At 43.9% G+C, this 20,821-nt stretch overlaps 1 protein-coding gene across 1 annotated transcript in view; it reads left to right on the top strand.

Moving 5' to 3' along the window:
- Window positions 1–20,493, top strand: part of LOC112235488 (xylosyltransferase 1-like) — a 141,722-nt gene extending 121,229 nt beyond the window's left edge. The window contains exons 9-11 of the mRNA XM_042303931.1: window positions 3,382–3,577; window positions 12,789–13,122; window positions 16,740–20,493. Coding sequence (XP_042159865.1) covers window positions 3,382–3,577; window positions 12,789–13,122; window positions 16,740–17,077 — 868 coding nt within the window. The 3' untranslated portion in view covers window positions 17,078–20,493. The remainder of the gene's footprint in view (window positions 1–3,381; window positions 3,578–12,788; window positions 13,123–16,739) is intronic.
- Window positions 20,494–20,821: the final 328 nt, after the last annotated feature.

Below are 20,821 nucleotides of genomic sequence, written 5' to 3' on the forward strand. Positions count from 1 at the left end.
AGGCCTACTGTTGACACATTTACCAATATAGATTTACCCTGGTGTTACGATACATTTGCGATCCATAGCATCCAGCTTCCTGGATCAGGAGACGTGTCAGCTGGTTCTTTTATGTCTTTTGTCTCCATACAGTTACTTCCACGGGTGAAATGGCCGTTGTTATGACACATTTGGGATCCCTGTCATCGATGGATGTTAAAACAGGAAGCCAGTTTGAAGCCAACGTGTCTTTTGTCTTAGTTAACTGTTACTGTATTGTAATACCACAGTTGCAACACGTTTGGGACCAGCAGCACCTGCGGTAGCTAGAATATGAAACCTGCGTTAGCTGAGTCTCAGGGCCAATGCACAGGTAACTGCCAAAATAAAGGAAACACCAACATAAAGTACTTTAGTAGTTGCCAGAACAGATCCAATGCACCTTGGCATAGATTGCATAAGTGTCTGGAAGTCTGTTGGAGGGATGCGACACCATTCTGGTGGAATTGTCAGTGTTCCAACCAACGTCAGATGTATTATACGCCCATGTTTCTGCTGCTGGCAGCTTGTATTATCAGTCTGTTTTAGATTCAGTATAGTTCCACATAAGCAGGCTGGATAGCAGGCACGCAGGTAGTTCTGCATTGTGGGTAGCGGCAGGGGTCTCTGGGTACAGAGTCAAGATGAGAGGACGCATGTTTCCATCTAGCTGCACACACACACCCTGTCTATCGTTTAACTACAGCTGTTTCTACTCATGCCTCTGCCTGTAAATTGGGAAGGAAGGGAAACGAGGTTGTGTGTGTGTGTGTGTGTGTGTGTGTGTGTGTGTGTGTGTGTGTGTGTGTGTGTGTGTGTGTGTGTGTGTGTGTGTGTGTGTGTGTGTGTGTGTGTGTGTGTGTGTGTGTGTGTGTGTGTGTGTGTGTGTACACATCAAGTGTGTGAGAGCAAGAGGGCATCTGTGAGTATACTTGTCAGTCTGCAAATCTCTAATTGTGGGATCATGAGCATGTGAAAAAGCATTTGCTGTGAGGAAACAATTTTCAGTCTTTCACACTAACATATCCACACCCAGCTGTCACACACACACACACACACACACACACACACACACACACACACACACACACAGGGCAATGTTTGGGGCCATGAGAGGCTATGTTTGTAGAGCTTACAGTGTGTGTATGAGACAGCAGGGTGGGACTGCCATGGGGGATGGAGAGGAGAGGGGGATTTCTGTCTTTTCTGTCTTTTCACAGCCTGCTGTGACTCCAGTGGGGAGGGGGTGGAGGGAAGGGCTGAATGGAGGCTCTATGTATCTGCACTCTATCTCTCTCTCTCTCTCTCTCTCTCTCTAGCTATCTCCCCCTCTCTCTCTCTCTCTCTCTCTCTCTCTCCCGTCTCTCCCTCTTCCCCATCTCTCCCCATTCACTCTATGCTCTCTCTTTCACTTACTCTCTTTCTCGCTCTCTCAACCGCTCACTCTCTCTTCTCTCTCTCACTCCCTTCTCTCTTTCTCCCTCTGCCCCCTTTCTGTCTTTCTGCCTCTCTCTTTCTTTCTCTCTACCTTTAAAAAAAAATCTCTATCACTCTCTCTTTCTCTAGCTCTTTCTGCCTCTCTCTCTCTCTCTCTCTCTAGCACACACACACACAGTCAGGCACACACACACACACACACAGACACAAACACACAATTGTCAAAGACGTCAACGTCAGGCATTCCCAAGAGTCTATGTATAATTCAAATTGTGAGTACTTCAGTCCCACCCTGTACGTCTGTAATAAATAACTGAGTAACTGACTCAGTCTCAGAGAGTGAGGAAACCTTTGTTACTGGTGCTACGATGTTGCTAGGGGCAACATCTCTGTCAATCTCTGTCTGTGTCCCAAACGGCACCCTATTCCCTATATAGTGGGAACGAGGGAGGGAGGAGGAGAGAGGGATAGAGAGAAAAGGGTGTGGAGTGCTCTCCGTGAGCAGGTGTAAATGTTTGCTGTTCTGCTTGTCAGGGTAGCTAGTGCTGTCGGGCTGGGACGGGCACACACACACAGCGCTGTCAGGCAGACTGACTCCTGGTTCTACTACTGGAATACTGATGAGAAGGCTGGTGGGCACATACACATACACACACACGGTGGACACTGGGGCGTGGGGAGGATGAGAGAGAGAGAGAGAGAGATGGATTGAGAGAGAGAGAGAGAGAGAGAGAAACACAAACACACCCTGTTTATTTTCCCAGTAGTCTCTGCTCTGCTCTCAGTGCCAGCCTTCTGCCACATGTACAGAATCAGAAAAAAAACACTCACTCCACACACACAGCCCCCAGAACAATATAACTATCAGGACTAGCCTGGACTGGCAAGCTGATTGTAAGATCAAGTTGACTTCTTAATGGTGTCCCAGACCAGTTCAACTTTGTTAGTGTGTGTGTGTTTTGACCTCAGCTGACTTTGTTTTAGACAAGCAGTTTTCAACCTGTGGTCCGAGGACTACCTGCTCCGCACATTATTTACTATTTGTAATGTGTATTTTATTTTATTGTAGTTATTGGATGTATAGTATTATACGCAATTGTACATTACAATACATTTTAAATCTGTTACATTCACTGATAAAATTGACTAAATTTGAACGCTAAGATATTTTATGTAAAGAAATTTTGCGACTCAGCGAATGGTGGCCCTCAAGATCTTTTGACGCTGATTTGGTCGTCCCCGGGATGGCAAAGGTTGGGATTAGACAATATGTGTGTTACGAATTGGTGTGTCATGGTTATCGTCAGAGGCATCGGGCTGTGACTAACTTAATATATTACTGCCAATATACCCAATGACTGTATTGGGTTGGTCCGGGGCAGGCTACAACTACAGTCTGGTCTCAGTCAGTCTGTCCATTCCTAGCCTTAATAATAGTCTCCACAGCAACAGATGTTTTATAGGTCATTGAGTTAATGCCTCTTCCCTTCACACAATCACAGAAAGCACAGCACATCCCCCTAACCTTTACTTTAGCGTCTGAGACATTAGCAAGGACCCGCTAGTGAACTTTAGCATCTACAAACATTAGCATTTGTAAGCAGTCTCCAGTAGTTGTTCAATAGATGAATCTAGATACTCTCATCTTACACCATTGGCCTTTTAAACAGCACTGGTACCATATCAAGTTCACTAATGGGAATCTCAATGGGTCTGTCTGTTGGGTTACCACTGGTGTTGCCAGGTAAAACCCTGATAAAGTAGCCTGGTCCCAAGATTTGTTTGTGTTCTTGTCAACTCCATTTCTGTCTCTGTCAAAATGAGTGACAGTTGGCATCATAGCCCAAACAGACCTGCACTCAGGCTACTGATAAAGGTCTATTGAGAAAGGTTGGTTAAAAAGTGCGTTTCCTCTTGGTTTGCCAGGTATTTCCCCATGGGCCACCCGGTGTCAGTGCATCTCTACTTCCAGTCGGACCAGTTCCAAGGCTACCTGGTCAAGCACCACGCCACTAACCTGGCAACCAGCAAGCTGGAGACCCTGGAGACCTGGGTGATGCCCAGGAAGACCTACAAGGTGGCTTCCCCTCCCAGCACCTTCACCAGGCTGCAGTTCGCTGAGGTAACAATCCTTTTTTTGGTTGTATAACGTTTAGGTAATGTTCACATAACATTCCCAGAACAGTAACACTGTGATATGGCGACTCAGGGTATGACCCAGATGCAGACACAGGAGGCAGATAGTACAGTTCTCAGATTATTTATTAGAAACGCGGGGCAGGCAAAGGGCAGGTTGAGGACAAGCAGAGGTTCGTGATCAGAGTCAGGCAGGTACAGGACAGCAGGCAGGCTCGGGGTCAGGGCAGGCAGAAGTTTGTAATCAGGTCAGAGTCAGGCAGGTACAGGATGGCAGGCAGAATGGTCAGAGCCGGGAAAAACTAGGAGACAGAACTTGAGAAACAGGAAGACGGGAAAGCACGCTGGTAAGACAAGACGAACTGCAAACAGACAGAGAACACAGGTATAAATACACAGGGGATAATGGGGAAGATGGGCGACACCTGGAGTGGGGGCGGAGACAAGCACAAAGACAGGTGAAACAGATCTGGGCGTGACAGACATCTCTTAGAAGTAGACATACCTTATATACAGTAGCTTCACCAGGCTACAGTTCGCTGAGGTAACTGACACACAGTTTTTTGGGTTTTATGCAATTTTTTTATGCAATTTTCTTATAACAGTCACATAATATTTACACTCTTTCAGTAGACGGTGCCCCCAAATCAAGCTTTATTTCTACAGCACATTTCAGACATGGAATGCAACACAATGTGGTTCACAGGGAAAATAAACTAATAAAAATAATGAAAATAAAAACAGAAATATTTACTACACAAAGCAAACATAGGAGGATTAAAAAAAATTGTGTTTTAAGATATTTTTTAAATATGTCCACAGTTTCAGCACCTCTCAGGTTCTCTGGCTGGCTATTCCAGAGGCTGGGGGCATAATAACTAAAGGTGGTCTCTCCCTGCCTCTTGGTCCTAGGCTTTGGGATAGTTAAAAGGTCAGTGCCAGAGGACCTGAGAGACCTACTGGGTACTTAAAAGCATGTCTGACATGTATTGGGGTGCACAATCGTGGATTGATTTAAAAACCAAGAGAATGATTTAAAAATGTATTCTAAAACTCACAGGCAGCCATTACAGAGACCTTAAAACCAGTATAATGTGTGCTCTTCGTCTGGTCTCGGTCCGTAACCGTGCTGCAGCATTCCGTATGTTTTGCAGTTGACCATTGGCTTTCTTGCGTAGACCGGACTATCAAGGCACAAGGCGAGACCCAGATGCAGACACAGGAGGCAGATGGTTGGAGTCTTACAATGTTTATTAATCCGAAGGGGTAGGCAAGAGAAGGGTCGTGGACAGGCAAAAATGTCAAAACCAGATCAGAGTCCAGGAGGTACAGAGGGGCAGACAGGCTCGTGGTCAAGGCAGGCAGAATGGTCAGGCAGGTGGGTACAAAGTCCAGAAACAGGGGTCAAAACTGGGAGGACTAGAAAAAGGAGACCGCAAAAAGCAGGAGAACAGGAAAACCTCTGGTTGACTTGGAAACATATAAGATGAACTGGCACAGAGAGACAGGAAACAAAGGGATTAATACACTGGGGAAAATAAGTGACACCTGGAGGGGGTGGAGCCAATCACAAGGGCAGGTGAAACAGATCAGGGCGTGACACAGACAGGAGAGCTACACAGTAGTCAAGCCTGCTTGTAATAAAAGCATGGATGAGTGTCTATCAGCCTGAGATAGAAACGGATGCACGTTGGCAATGTTCCCCGGGTGGTAAAAAGCTTTTTTGGTCACATTCCTATTGTGTGATTTGAAATTGATTTCAGAATCTAAAATAACACCGAGGTTTTTTACCTGGTGTTTTATCTTTATTGCCCGTGAATTAAAATGTGTGGCCAGATTCTTTCACTGTGCTTTGGCTCCAACAATAAGTACCTCGGTCATGTCTTGATTTAGCTGGTGGAAGTTGTGAGCCATCTAGGTATTTAAATCACTAATACAGTCTAATCTATCCGTGGAGCTAAAATTCTCTGGTGACACAGAAATGTAAAGTTGTGTATCGTCTGCGTTGCAGTGAAATCAATGCTGTGCTTTCTGCCAAGGGGTAACATATATAAACTGATCAGTACCGGACCCAAAATCAAACCATGTGAAATGCCACATGTGATATGTATTTTCTCTGAGTTGTGTTCACCAAGGGTGACAAAAAACTCTCGGCCGATTAAATAGGTCCTAAACCAATGTAGAATTGGACCGGAGAGGCCAACCAACCTCTCCGGTCTGTCCAGAAGGATGGTCAACATGGTCAACAGTGCTGAATGCAGCACTTAAATCTAAGAGTACAAGGACAGAGAGATGTTTGGCATCTGTGTTGGCTCTAAGATCATTTACCACAGAGACTGTCTCTGTGCTGTGTAGTTTTTCAAAAATACAGTTGGCACTTTAAAAAAACATTTAGCTGTTTCAAAACCAATTTCTCCAGAATTTTGCTTAAGAATGGAAGGTTGGAGATTGGATGAAAATTGCTAAGAGCTGAAGAATCTAGATGACTTTTCTTCAGAAGGGGTTTCATAATAGCAGTTTTTAGTGCAGTGGGGAAAGTGCCTGTGAACAGGGAGTGATTAACAATAGCTTACACTTCTTCAGATATGCAATTAAAAACTGTTTTGAAGAAGGCGGTGGGGATAGCATCGAGAAGGCAGGTAGGAGGCTTAATTTGTGATATCTCTTTCCTGAGCATGTCAGTGCCAACCAGGAAAAATAAATCCACAGTGCCTTTGCGTGGTAGCCCAGGGCACATATCATCAAACTTCTCATCGGGTCTTGCTTGACTGATACCCTGCCTATTGTTGTTTATCTTATCTCTGAAAAATATCGCAAACTCATCCCATTTAGAAGTGGAGGAGAGTTCACATAGTCAATTGAGAACATTTGCTGAGGTAACATGTCATGTTGTGGGTTGCGCAACGTTGAGGTAACGTTCACATTACCTTGAGCAGATCTTTCAGCACATCCATTTCTATCACCGGCTCCTGTATTGATTGTGTTCAACCATTCATTATCCAGTCAATGGACAACGTAATGGTCAGTCAGTCCGACCATTAACTGATGTACATTGTTTCGAGGTTGTAGGCTACAACTTTTACGTAATGTTCACATAACATTCACAGTCATTCAGCAGCCCCTGTCATTTAGACTAGAGTACCCGGCCGTTATCCAGCCACTTAGTCAAACAATGACCTCTATGTGTTTGTAGTATATAAAAGCCCTGAAGTGCCTGGCACAGAGAAGCATGTTGTATAAAATATGATTGACTAGATCAGATATCATGGTGACCTTAGCTATATTTATCGCTATGGCAACCTTGCAGAGAGTACACACACACACACACACACACACACACACACACATTGGCGGCAGGCATTAAACACAGGATTGGTAGCCTTGTAAAATGTAAATTGATTGAATTCATCAGATTTGATGTGGATTAGAGCCTCACCGGCTGCTTATTTGTTGTTTACTAATGAAACGTAGACTACTCACCTTCATGCCCGAACGGCTTCCTGATAGCGTAGTTATGTTAGTATAAATAATGACCCTATTTCTACTTCTGGGGATGTTCTCTAACATCAGCTATGTCTTAGTGAGCCAGCGAGCACTTTTCTGTTTATCATGGGGGGGTTGAGAGCGATCTTTCTTTCTGGTTTTCACACTGTCAAGCAGAACCCTCTGAAATGTCAGTTGATGTCCTCGTATGAGTTCCAGCACTCTGAGGTGATAAGTCGGGGTGAATCTGACCTTTTACTCTTGACCTTCGACCTATTGACCTTTGTAACAGTTCCGAAACGACCCTAGACTGTGAGGAAGTCATGGGCACAGGGAAGCCTCTGAGGCGTTCTAGTCTAAAGAGTTGTGAGTGACAGCAGACCGACGCTGGCACGGCTTTATCTAAGTACTCAGCATCGCAAAGGACTTTCTGTCGGTTGCTTAGCTACAATGACTGTCAGTCTGTCAGGCAGCCAGAGGACAGATAGACGGTCATGACAGAGCTAAGCAGTTATAGTTGACTGTTGTGAATGTCTGTCAGGCAGATAAACCATGTCTGCAGCACAACTTTAAAATACAACCTTTTCCTTCCATCTATAAACTCTCTCTCTACCCAATTTTTACTGGCATTGCTCTCTAACATTGCTCTCTACCTCTCCACAGTGGTCTTAATAGACTTGCTTCCGACAACTATCCTAAATAAGTGAGGGATAGATGACAGACTACCACCCTACTAACAGACTACAGTTGTAGCGGTGGTAGTAGATTCCTATGTAGTCCAGTGGGTCTGTGTATCATGTATGTACAAGGTCTCTCCCTCCTACCACCTAGAATGTCTCCCTCTGCCTCCTTCTAACTTCTACCATAAACTGGGGAGGCAGCACAGTCTGTCCCTCCTACCTATAACCTCTCTCTCTCTCTCTTTCCCTCTAACCCCATGCATCCCTTTACACGACGGTCTCTATCTCCTTTCATTCCAATCTCTTCCTCCACCTCCCCCTAACTCTGCATAGGCAGGACAGAGGTATCAGTAGTAGCTGCCTGTCTGTATCTTAAGCGCCTTTGCTCACAGGATACTTACAGTACTAGGCTACGTCACCCTCCCACTGTCACCCACTACTGATCTGGCAACCTAAGACCTGGCAACCCTGCCTCCCCCCACGGGCACCCACGTCAAACACCTAATGCTGTGGTTTATGTCCTCTACTAACACTTTACCTACAGTACAGTAGTACGTCACCCTCCCTCTGTCCTCCACTGCTGACCTGGCAACCTCACCCCCTCCCCAGCATTACCTCAGCAGCACAACACTTCATCTTGTAGCTTAAGCCCTCTACTCACACATTACGTCTTACAGTGGTACTACCACTGCTGACCTGGCAACCTCACCCCCTCCCCAGCATTACCTCAGCAGCACAACACTTCATCTTGTAGCTTAAGCCCTCTACTCACACATTACGTCTTACAGTGGTACTACCACTGCTGACCTGGCAACCTCACCCCCTCCCCAGCATTACCTCAGCAGCACAACACTTAATCTTGTAGCTTAAGCCCTCTACTCACACATTACGTCTTACAGTGGTACTACCACTGCTGACCTGGCAACTCAACCATAAAACCCTTCACCCCATCCCTCTCCCCCTCCACCACACCCCAACAACCTCACTGGCGCCAGAGTCAAACACCATAAAACATGACAGGTCAATTTCCATCAGGCAGTGGTGCGGGCAGCCACGTCCAACCAACCAGACCACATCTGGTCTCGATTTAAAAAACTGTTTTTTTTTTTGCGTGTGTGTGTGTGCGCGCACACGCACGCGTGCGTGCAACAGACTAAGGCCCCCAGGCCCAGGGTTCTGTTGGGTTCTGGGCCTTATTTAGTGTCAGTCTTTGTGTATGGAGGTAATGAAAAGCAGGTGTTGAATGCAGCTAAGCCCAGGCCCGGAGCACTCCCCTGGGACAGCTTGAGATAGAGGACGTGGGCAAGGACGCCATCTATGTTTGTCGATTAAGATCTATGGAGAGGGAGGGAGGGAGGGAGGGGTAATAGGTAGAGCGAGGGAATGAAAAAGGGATGCATGCTACAGAGTGAGGGGTTTGACTCGGGAACCCATGATGGTTTACAGATCTTGAGCAACAGTTGCCACAGGTTTAGAGTGAGGAAGGGTCTTGAGTTAGGGTTGCCAGATTAAAGGTAGAGGAGAGAGGCTGGATGGTAGCCTAGTAGCCTACTACTTGTGCTCTAAGTGTAAATTTAGGTCACACAAGCCACAAGCTGACTGTGTTTGACTCCAGGGTTTCCAGATCAGCAGTGAAGGACAGGGGTGGCTGGTAGCAGTAGTACTCCTGTGCTGTCACTAAGTCAAGTGTGAATTAAGATCATGAACTAAAACAAGCTGAGATGTTGGACCAGGGTTTGAAGTGAAGTGTAGAGAAAAGGTTGGAGGTCATCGGATGAACCTGAAGTGGGTCAGAGGTTAAACACTGTTTGACCGGTTCTCAGGTGGTCAGTACGGTCGTACACTCAATGAACTGCGGATTTGTAGCTGTGTTACTGTTTGTCTCCACTCTCCAGTGACAGTTTGAACCAGAATACAGTCACTTCAGGAGATTCATTCAAATTCCAATTCAAGATATGAAAAGTATGATTCATTTTCAATGAGAATATTGCATTTCCATTCACTTCCTGAATTGATGGAGTTGAAATAGAATTGAGCCAAAACCATTACTGAAATCCAATGTTATCTATGCCCATAGTACCTTACCCAGATTTCTCACAGAACAATTTAGAGTCGGGAGGCAGTAGTCTGCAGCCAGTGGGTTATAGTGGCATTTCCTCAGTCAATACGCTTTTGATTTCAGTCTGTGGCCTAGAATCAGACCACTGACAATCAATGTGATGTTTATGGTGTGATATGCCAGTGAGGAAACCACTTCTAATAGACTGAAATAGAATAGAAAACAAATGAATAGAATCAATAAGAATAGAATAGATTATAATGAATTAGCATGAGGGATACTCTTCCAGACCTGCAGAGAATGAATAGCATAGCTGATAGACGTTCTAGTTAAGGATGTTGAGGATACTAACAGGGAAAGTAGTAGTTTGGTAGAGAAAATAGGAGTCGGTAACATTATTGAGTTGAAGGGTACCAATTTTGCACACTAAATTGAGGTGAATTGAATTGAAGGGAGGCAGGGCAATATCCTCTAGTTGTTGTTGCAGACATTGTGAAACACACACATACACACAACCACACCCACACCCCCCCACACTCACACACACACACACACATACACATAACCACAAACACAACCACAAGGAAAATATAGTTTTGGTTGAGAAAATAGAGGTCAGTTGAATTACAAAATTGAATTACGGAAGTGCATCACAGGCTGGCAAGATCCACTTATGGCTCAGGCAGTGTGAAAACACACATACACACAAACACTCACACACATACACACAAACACTCACACACATACACACAAACACTCACACACATACACACAAACACTCACACACATACACACAAACACTCACACACATACACACAAACAACACACATACACACAAACACTCACACACATACACACAAACACTCACACACATACACACAAACACTCACACACATACACACAAACACAAGGAAAATGTAGTTTTGAAAGAGAGAATAGAGGTCAGTTAAATTACAACATTTAATTACAAAAGTCCATCACTTTACAAAACTCACTTTACAAAGTACAAAATACACACACGCAGACACACACACGCAGACACACACACACATTAATGTGAAGAGTGAATTAAAGGGAAAGCCAAGATCCTCTCACAGTTGATGTTTTCTGACATCGTGACACACACACACACACCACACACAACTAATTTCTCTATGGAGGTTGAGTCTATTTATAGTGTATAGACTCATTTCTCAGTCGGCCTAATATTGAGTGGAGTGTTCCAGTCAGCCCATTGATCTGTGGTCTGGTGTTAATCACTGGGAGTAAGGATGAGCATATCCTCAAGCCTTCACCATCCCTCCTCCTCATCATCCCTCATCATCAACCCTCCTCCTCATCATCCATCATCATCATCCCTCCTCATCATCCCTCCTCATCATCATCCCTCCTCATCATCATCCTTCCTCATCAACCCTTGTCATCTTCCCTCCTCATGTTTCTACAAGCGCCTTAGATTAATCTGCATCCTCTTTCTCTCTGTCCTCCTTCACTATCTCTGTCCTCCTACACTCTCTGTCCATACATCTCGCTATTTATAGTCCTCTCTCTGAGTACCTTATACCAAACATTATGAACACCTAAGGTGTCGAAAGCGTTCCATTAGAATGCTGTCCAATGTTGACCCCAATGCTTCCCACATTTGTGTCAAGTTGGCTGGATGTCCTTTGGGTGGTGAACCATTCTTGATACACATGGGAAACTGTGGAGCGTGAAAAACCCAGCAGCGTTGCAGTTCTTGACACAAACCGGTGTCCCTGGCACCTACTTGCTATACCCCGTTCAAAGGCACTTCAAGCTTTTGTCTTGCCCATTCACCTTCTGCATGGCACGCAAACACAATCCCTGTCTCAATTGTCTTGAGGCTTAAAAATGATTATTTAACCCGTGTGGATTTAACAAATTACATCAATAAGGGATTATAGCTTTGACCTGGATTCACCTGGTCAGTCTAATGTTTTGCATATTCAATTTATTTCAACATGTTCTCTCTCTGCCTGTATTCTCCATCTCCCTCTATTTCTCTCAGTATCTAAGTTATTCATCTCTCACCTCTCTCTTTTCCCTCCAGCAATAGTCTTAACCGCATTAAATGGAGTTGGGGCTTTTCATCTTCCTGTCTGTCTGTCTGGTCTGTCTGTCTCTCTGTCTCTCTGTCTCTCTGTCTGTCTCTCTCTCTCTCTTGCCACTTTCTCTGTCTTGCTCTCTCTCTCCATGTCTCTGTCTGTGTTGTTATAGATTGATCCCCAGCCCCCCAGAGAGTTAGTCAGGGTGTTCGCTCTTCACTCAACATATACACTGCTGCCTCAGTCGGCCTGTCTATCGATCACACAGGAAGCTGCAAACCAACACTCACATTACACATCAACTGAGACTATCTTACGTAGACATACTGGAAATCCTGTATAAGCCTATACACATAGAAAGTCTACATAAAGCCTTATGAGACATGCTGGAAATCACATAATGCACTACTGTAGACATGATAGATAGGTAATGGCTGTACTAATGTTTGAAGCTGCACACCAATGCTGACATTACAGATGAAGTGAGACTAGTATACAGATGTAGGCTCTTAATTTGAACCCGTTTGCTACAGCATTATTCCTGTGGGAAAATCAAGTCTGAAAATGTCAAAGTGGAAAGCCTTTTTAAACCTGGGTGATCAAATTAAGATCCCACATCTGTACGCACTGGAAATCACTAGTCTGTACAGTAGACATGATCCATGATGGTTGTATGAATGGTGTGGGATACATATTATATCACAACTACAATTTCCTATGACATTACAGTGTAGAGACGAATTCACATTCAGCCTATTTTTCTGTTCTTCATTTGCCTCAGTTAATGTTGTATGCAAAGTATGCATGAAATACATTATACGGTTGGACATTTCAGATCCAGTGAATTAATAACACACTCCCTTTTCTCTCTCCTTCCCCCCTCCGTCCCTTCCTCCATCCCTCTCTCAGATCGGCACAGAGTGGGATGCCAAAGAGCGCATGTTCCGTAACTTCGGTGGTCTGATGGGTCCCATGGATGAGACAGTCGGGATGCAGCGGTGGTCCAAGGGCCCCAACGTGACCGCCACCGTGGTGTGGATCGACCCCACCAACGTCATCGCTGCCACCTACGATATCTTGATCGACGCCAGCGCAGAGTACACCCACTACAGACCCCCCCTGAACCAGCCTCTCAGGCCTGGGGTGTGGACCATACGGGTGTTGCATCACTGGAGCCCCGTGGCCGAGACAAGGTTTCTGATTAGTCCGCTGGCTTATATGAAGCATCAGCCTATAAGACAAGGTAAGAGTACAGACACAGACACACACACCACTGGCTTATAACAAGCACTAGCCTGTACAGCAAGGTAAGAGATAGGCCAATATGTAGTGCAGGTCTACAAGTCACATGAGTGTCAGTCTGTGATGTATGTGATATAATTGATGCAGTGTGTCTTGTCATGTTATAGGCCTATCATGGATACACACACAAACACAAAAGCACATTTCCCATGAGGCCCTGCTGTGTTTACGATGCTCCTTCTAATCAACCCTCTGAGCCGTTGGAAGCCCCAGTTGTTTGTCACCAGGTCGACCGTAATCACCCTCAGTGTTTCTCATACATACTAAACAGTATGTTAAACACCTCCATATCACGCCGAGGAACACAATTACACAATTAAATCAATCTGCCTGTGTTAACTATAAGGGACCAGGACCCCTATTGTTTTAGCTAGAGTAATCGGCTGCTGTGAAAGTCACCCGAGAGTTGAGATGCTAACCTCGGTGTGGGGGCATATTCACAGCCTGTTTTATAATCGCACTGAGACCATTTTTAATTATGAACAGAATCAACAAATAAAAGTTAGCAGGCTTTGCCCTGACGCGTCGTGGGGTTTGGGGCCATGTGTGAGAGTGAGGAGAGAGGAAGCTAAAATATTCATCAATTGTTCATGAGTGTTTTTGTTCGTTTGATAGTTCGCTTGTTTGCTTTTCTCTCAGTTGTAAATCGCTGTTGATGGGAAGAGAAAATTTATTAACTTCACTTCCCCTCAAACTCCAAACTCTGTACTAGCACATAGTCTGAATGCTAAATTCACATTAGCATTGGAGATGAGGGTAAATCGACTGCCTTTCTCCACTATTTATGGAAGATAAATCCTGAAACGTACTGTTATGCTCTCTGAGGTTATACTGTTGAAATGTTTTATTACCCAAGTGAAGCGACACTGAGCTCTACTTTAGATTGTTTTACACCAAACTTTTTGGATCAGCTTGAGTGGTTAAAATAGACCAGTTGGCCCATAGTGCAAACAGTAGTCCTAAACTAGATCCACTGCAGCATAGAAACTATGGAAACCTGTGCGCTTCAGTATCAAACAGCCTTATATGGACTACAGTACAGTAGTTATCCATTGAGACAGTGCTGAGGATAAAAACCTTTATGGGCTAGTTTCCCAGACACAGATTAAGCCTGGTCTTGGACAAAGAAGCACTTTCAATTGAGAATCCTTTTTAGTGTCTGGGAAAGCAGCCTTCCGGCTCCTACTCCTGTTGGATGGGGTTAGATGTCCTTAGATCCCATAGTCCTGAAGGTCGTGGTGGCACAGTAATCCTGCAGCCTTGGCCTCCTCTCCACCTGCTCTAACAGCCTCTAGCCTTCCCATACAGATTTACAACCCTGAATATCTCCAGGTCGTTCTACTGCATGTAGCCTTTATGGTGTGTCTTCTGTTGTTGCCCTGGCTTAGCGCTGGCACCGTGGGCCCTCACACACACACACACACACTGGCAGCACACACACACACTGGCAGCACACACACACCGCTACCACAATAAAGTCGGTAGTTGGCACCGGGCAGTGGCAAGCTTGGCAGAACAACCAGGTGTCTGACTGCATCTCTGTTGCTAGCCTGTGAAAACGCTAGCGGCTAACGGCAGGGTGCGAACCCCGGCACTGGCAGAGAGCGAGAGAGAGAGGAGAGGAGAGCTGGGCTAGCGTACAATAGCCAGGCTGAGGAGGGACGGCAAGCGCCCCGGTGTTAGGAGCACTGAGGAATGTACAGCTTTACCTTCAGGGTGGAGGAGTTTTAGGGATGAGGTAATGGTCTCGTCTCTGCCCCCTAGCTTCCAATGGCTTTGTAAAAAGACACAAGGAACAGTTGTTTTACCAATTTGTGGCTTGGGCAATTATTTGATTTAAATTTGATTTAAGTAGGCAAGTCAGTTAAGAACAAATTCTTATTTTCAATGAAGGAACTGCTTGTTCATGGGCAGAACAACAGATTTGTACCTTGTCAACTCGGGGATTAGAACTTGCAACCTTTTGGTTACTAGTCCAACGCTCTAACCACTAGGCTACCCTGTCACCCCGAATGAAGGGGCTTATAAATATATGGTGTGTGAGAAGATGGTCCGATCTGCCCCCTAGCTTCCAATGGCTTCATAAAGAGACACTAAGTGCAGTCATTGAGACACTTGGTGCAGTCTCCCACTTTGTGGCTTAGGCTTACCCTAGAGAAATCAATAGCATGTGATTAACCAGTAACACAAAGTTTGGTCTCATCAAATGAGTTCACAGTTCCATTCCACCCTTTACAATCAAGTCAAAGTGGTAAAACATGAACAATCCATTTATGAACACTTTGCCTGAACAACATTTAGATTCCCCATTGATGAACAATCCATTTTGAACACTATCTCCAGGACAGCATCATGAACAATCCATTTATGAACACTATCTCCAGGACAGTCTCACCATAAAACATGAACAATCCATTTATGAACACTATCTCCAGGACAGTCTCACCATAAAACATGAACAATCCATTTATGAACACTATCTCCAGGACAGTCTCACCATAAAACATGAACAATCCCTTTATGAACACTATCTCCAGGACAGTCTCACCATAAAACATGAACAATCCATTTATGAACACTATCTCCAGGACAGTCTCGCCATAAAACATGAACAATCCATTTATGAACACTATCTCCAACATGAACAATCCATTTATGAACACTATCTCCAGGACAGTCTCACCATAAAACATGAACAATCCATTTATGAACACTATCTCCAGGACAGTCTCACCATAAAACATGAACAATCCATTTATGAACACTATCTCCAGGACAGTCTCACCATAAAACATGAACAATCCATTTATGAACACTATCTCAGGACAGGAACAATCCATTTAGAACACTATCTCCAGGACAGTCTCGTCATAAAACATGAACAATCCATTTATGAACACTATCTCCAGGACAGTCTCACCATAAAACATGAACAATCCCTTTATGAACACATTTATCTATCTCCAGGACAGTCTCACCATAAAACAAAACATGAACAACAATCGCCATAAAACCAATCCATTTATGAACACTATCTCCAGGACAGTCTAAAACATGAACAATCCATTTATGAACACTATCTCCAGGACAGTCTCACCATAAAACATTAACAATCCATTTACATAAAACATGAACAATCCATTTATGAACACTATCTCCAGGACAGTCTCACCATAAAACATGAACAATCCATTTATGAACACTATCTCCAGGACAGTCTCACCATAAAACATGAACAATCCATTTATGAACACTATCTCCAGGATCCATTTATGAACACTATCTCCAGGACAGTCTCACCATAAAACATTAACAATCCATTTATTTTGTAAAACATGAACAATCCCATAAAACATGAACAATCCATTTTCTATCTCCAGGACAGTCTCGTCATAAAACATGAACAATCCATTTATGAACACATCTCACCATAAAACATGAACAATCCATTTATGAACACTATCTCCAGGACAGTCTCACCATAAAACATTAACAATCCATTTTTGTCCCCCTCTTTCTCTCGCTTCATCTCGCTCTCGCTCTCCCTCCCTCCCCCAGAGGACACGCTGAAGCTCCACAACGGACCAGCCAAGAACAGTTATATGGAGCAGAGCTTCCATGGCCTCAACCCCGTGCTCAACATCCCTGTACACCTGGGTCAGGTGGAGCAGGCTAAGCGCAACGCCGCCCTGACTGGCCCCACCTTGGAGCACTGGGTAGACGGCCTGGTGGGTGCGATGTGGGAGGCTGGGGACGTGTGTTCCACCTCCATGACAGGGGGACCTGGAACATCCTGCCCCGTCATGCAGACCTGCGCCAAGACCCCCTGGAGCTCGCTCAGCCCGGACCCCAAGTCCCAGCTGGTCCCGCCGCAGGCCGACGGGCGCATCAGGTAGCAGTGGCGCCTCCGGCTGGACAGGAGGCCACACTGCAGGTCTTAAGTTTAAATAATTTATTTTTTAAATCTCCTTTTTGTTTTATTTGTATTTTTCAGTCGACGTAATGGATCACATAAGGAGAGAAAAGACGGAAGTTGTGTTTCTTTTAAGGTTGGTTTGAGGTTGAAGGAACGTTGAAGAGGAAGAGAATATCTAGGGAAGGTTCTGTGGTGTCGTGCAAGTTTCAGACTCCTGAAGTGTTCCTCTTTGGGGTTTCTGCTGGCTTTGTCGTGTTCTGTTTCCCAATGTATTCATTTTAATCTCGCCGCTGAGTTTACTGTGATTGATGCTGTGTCCGACGTGGAGACAAATGTTGCTTTGCCAAGCACCTAGTAAGGCCGCCTAGTCTGCTGCTAAATGGAAGAGCGATTGTGAAGTCAGTCAGAAGTCAGTGTTCAGGTGGAACAGGATAGTCGACACTGGTAGTGGACCAAGTTCTGGGCCCGTATTCACAAAGCCTCTCAGAGTACGAGTGCTGATTTAGAATCAGTTTTCTCTTTTAAAGCATAATGAATATGATTATATAGACAGGGCGGGACCTGGTCCTAGATCAGCACTTCTACTCTGAGGTGATTTGTGAATACGAGGCCTGCTTCTCAAGGTTGGTTTGGCCTACATATAGGGGGAGAGACTGAACCGCAACCTCGGAGGGTGTCGCGAAGATGTATCTTTTTTTTTTTTAAAGCAAAATTCCTTGCCTCGATCTTTGCGTATGACTGACATGGCACAGCACTACTATGGCACAGCACTACTTATTGACTTTCAGTGCCTGAACAGGAGAAAGGTGTGTTGGTGTGACTGGACTATGGAGTGGCATTTGTGCCAGTAGAAGTTGAATTCAATTCATGAATGATTGAAACTAGATTCAGTTCCTATTGGCACTGATATCACTCCATACTGGACAGCCTGGAACTTGAAATGAAAGTATATCAGCTGTGCTTTCGCAAGAAAACAGAAATTCTCAAGCTTATTTTATCATTTCCTTTTCTAAGAATTTTTGTTAATTTGTTTTTAACGACAGTTTATGTTGCAAGTATGAAACAGAATATGTCTCAAAGTTATTGTCGAGTGAATGGAGTGAGTTGTCCACAAGTTGCTATTTATTTATAAGTTTATATAAATACAGAATATTTTTAGTCAATGACTAAATGACTACAACGCTGCTTTGGCAGCTCGATAAACATTTTTTTGTAAAGAGAAACTGCCTTTATTTACAAAGGCAAATGCCCCAATGAACCTGTATACCTATTTTGGGCGCAACAAACCTAATGCCCGCCTGTGTGTCCGTGATGTCCGGTCTGAATAGCTCTTCCTGTCTTGGTTCTTTCGTCGACTGTTTGCAAAGTCTTCATCACACGGGGAAGCACCCAGGACTGAAAGGTCACAGCTTCCTCCTGACAACCTCCCCAAACAGAGAAGTTAACAAAAAAAGACAGAAACACTCCAAAAACTCTCCAACGTGTGTGTTGAAGTCATTTCGTGGCGATGTTACATTTCCTACTCGGTTCCGTGTCAGTACCAGGATGTTAGTGATTGATGATGCTGTTCATGGTGTGGCAAAAATGGAAACAAATAGTGAATTATATCTTGTATCTTGATCAAGGAACTGTTGGATTGGGCCCAGGAAACTTTGGTTTTCACCTGTTCTACTACATGCTAAGTTATTTTGCTGCCATCAAGACTCTCTCTCAGTTGACAACAGTTCAAACATAGCCTATAGCACAGTGCCCCCTTCTCCAATCACCATGGAGGGTAACTACGATCTGCCGCTTCACTTGTTTGGCTTCAACTCAATTCTCCTCACAACCTAATTTGGTCCCAATTTAGAATCCAATCTGTGATTGTCAACATGATTTGGCAGTCAAATGTGCTAAGTGAATGTTTTCACCAGGGCTCATCAGCGATCATTAGTGAGTTAATCAATGGCCCAAGTTCACCTTGGACCCTGTTGGATGTATCGATCCTAATAAGTGTCAGTCCTGTCACTCAAACTTGAACTGTTGTGTGTTGTTGCCATGGTTACAAAGAAGGGCAATTTTGCCTATATAGGGCTCACCAGCTTCTAGTGCTAAAACCCAGAAGTGAGTTACCTCTGGTTTTTTCAGCCTTTCCTATGGGGAAAGAATAGGGTTTTTGGATAAACTCTGAAAATAAGGTCTGTGGTAAACACAGGCTTAGGAGATCTTGTACGTTTTGTTCTATGAGATAATAGCAGTCAGTTATTATGCCCTTTATTCAATATGAAGCCTTTATGTGCTTTTTTTATTACATAAATGCATCAAAATTCACAAAGTGACGTTAGCTGATGAAGATTATCTCCTAGAACAAAACGTATAAGATCTCCTAAGCCTGTGTTTACCACAGACCTTATTTTCAGTGTTTATCCAAAAACCCTTCAAAAATGCCATTCATTTTCCCATAGGCTTTGTCCAACAAAACATGGCGGATTTAGTGCCTACAAAAAGACACCATTACTATTTCTCTGTATTAGCTAGCTAGCTAATAACATAACAGCTAGATACAGATATGACCCAGACCTCCTTTTACTGGCAGTGCCATTGTCACATTGAAACTAATACTGAAATTGACGAATACTTTGCCCATTGTTCAAAAGTACAATTATCATTCTCGAGAAGTGAATTGAAATATGTTACTCGGTGTAAAAGTCCTATTTTGTTACAAAAAAATGAAGAAAATGTACATAAATATTTTGTATTGAAAATATGTTTAAAACTCATTCTATGTAAATACCGATGCAGTGTGGAAAGATTATGAAGTGGAATAGTAAAAGAATAACAGATAGCTAGTGTTACTTGTTGCTAGTTGGCCACAGAGTGATTTTAGGTACATAACCTGTTTCAATGTTTTGGACAGATCTAAGGAGTAAGGAATGACTCAGAATTGGGTAAAGCTTTTAATATTATTCTTCGCCTTTCAGAGAACATCATGACAGATTGTTGTTCTCTCTGCTGGAATGTATTGTTGAGCAACTGTTGCACAAACATCTCTGAACTCAACGTTTCCCAAAGCTTCTGGGGAAACGTCAAAGTTTCCTAAAGTTTCAGGGGGAAACTCTGTGCCTTAGCCATCTATCTATACTCCTGCCTAGGGGACTCTTCAAACGTTCTGTCCATCTATGAACATTAAATTGCTACGGTCGTTTTTACTTTCCACAAAAAAAAAGTGAAAGAAGAGCACCAAGAGTTAGTCGTTGTGATTTGATGAAATCTGTAACACCAAAAAAAGATGTCCTCTGTTGTAAATACCATGCCTTCTTGTCTTTCGCTTTTACATTTTTGTGGATTTTTCTTTTTTTTTGTTGGTACATTTTTCTCTGACTGCTTTTCTTTTGAAATAAAAGAGCTCTCTCTAAATCTTGTCTCATTATTGTGTGGATTTCTATGCTTAAACACTAAACAGTTTATGACATGAGTTGTCACGAAATCCTTGTAACACATGTCCTTCTTCATGATTTATGCACGTTTAAGTAGCCATAATTGCATCTTACTCTGGAAACGAAGCGTAAATTACACCGGAATTCAAGTGATAGCGCAGTCAAACAGTTAAGTCATTCCCACAGTTGTTTAATAATCACCCCAGCTTCACCCTCTTAAGTATTTGTCTAATTACCTGAAGTTGCTTCCACATGTTTTCCATGACTTAACTGAAGAATCAACCTGCCGTCATCAGCTGTTGAGCACC

Source organism: Oncorhynchus tshawytscha, linkage group LG02, assembly GCF_018296145.1.
Source record: "Oncorhynchus tshawytscha isolate Ot180627B linkage group LG02, Otsh_v2.0, whole genome shotgun sequence".
NCBI lineage: Eukaryota > Metazoa > Chordata > Actinopteri > Salmoniformes > Salmonidae > Oncorhynchus > Oncorhynchus tshawytscha.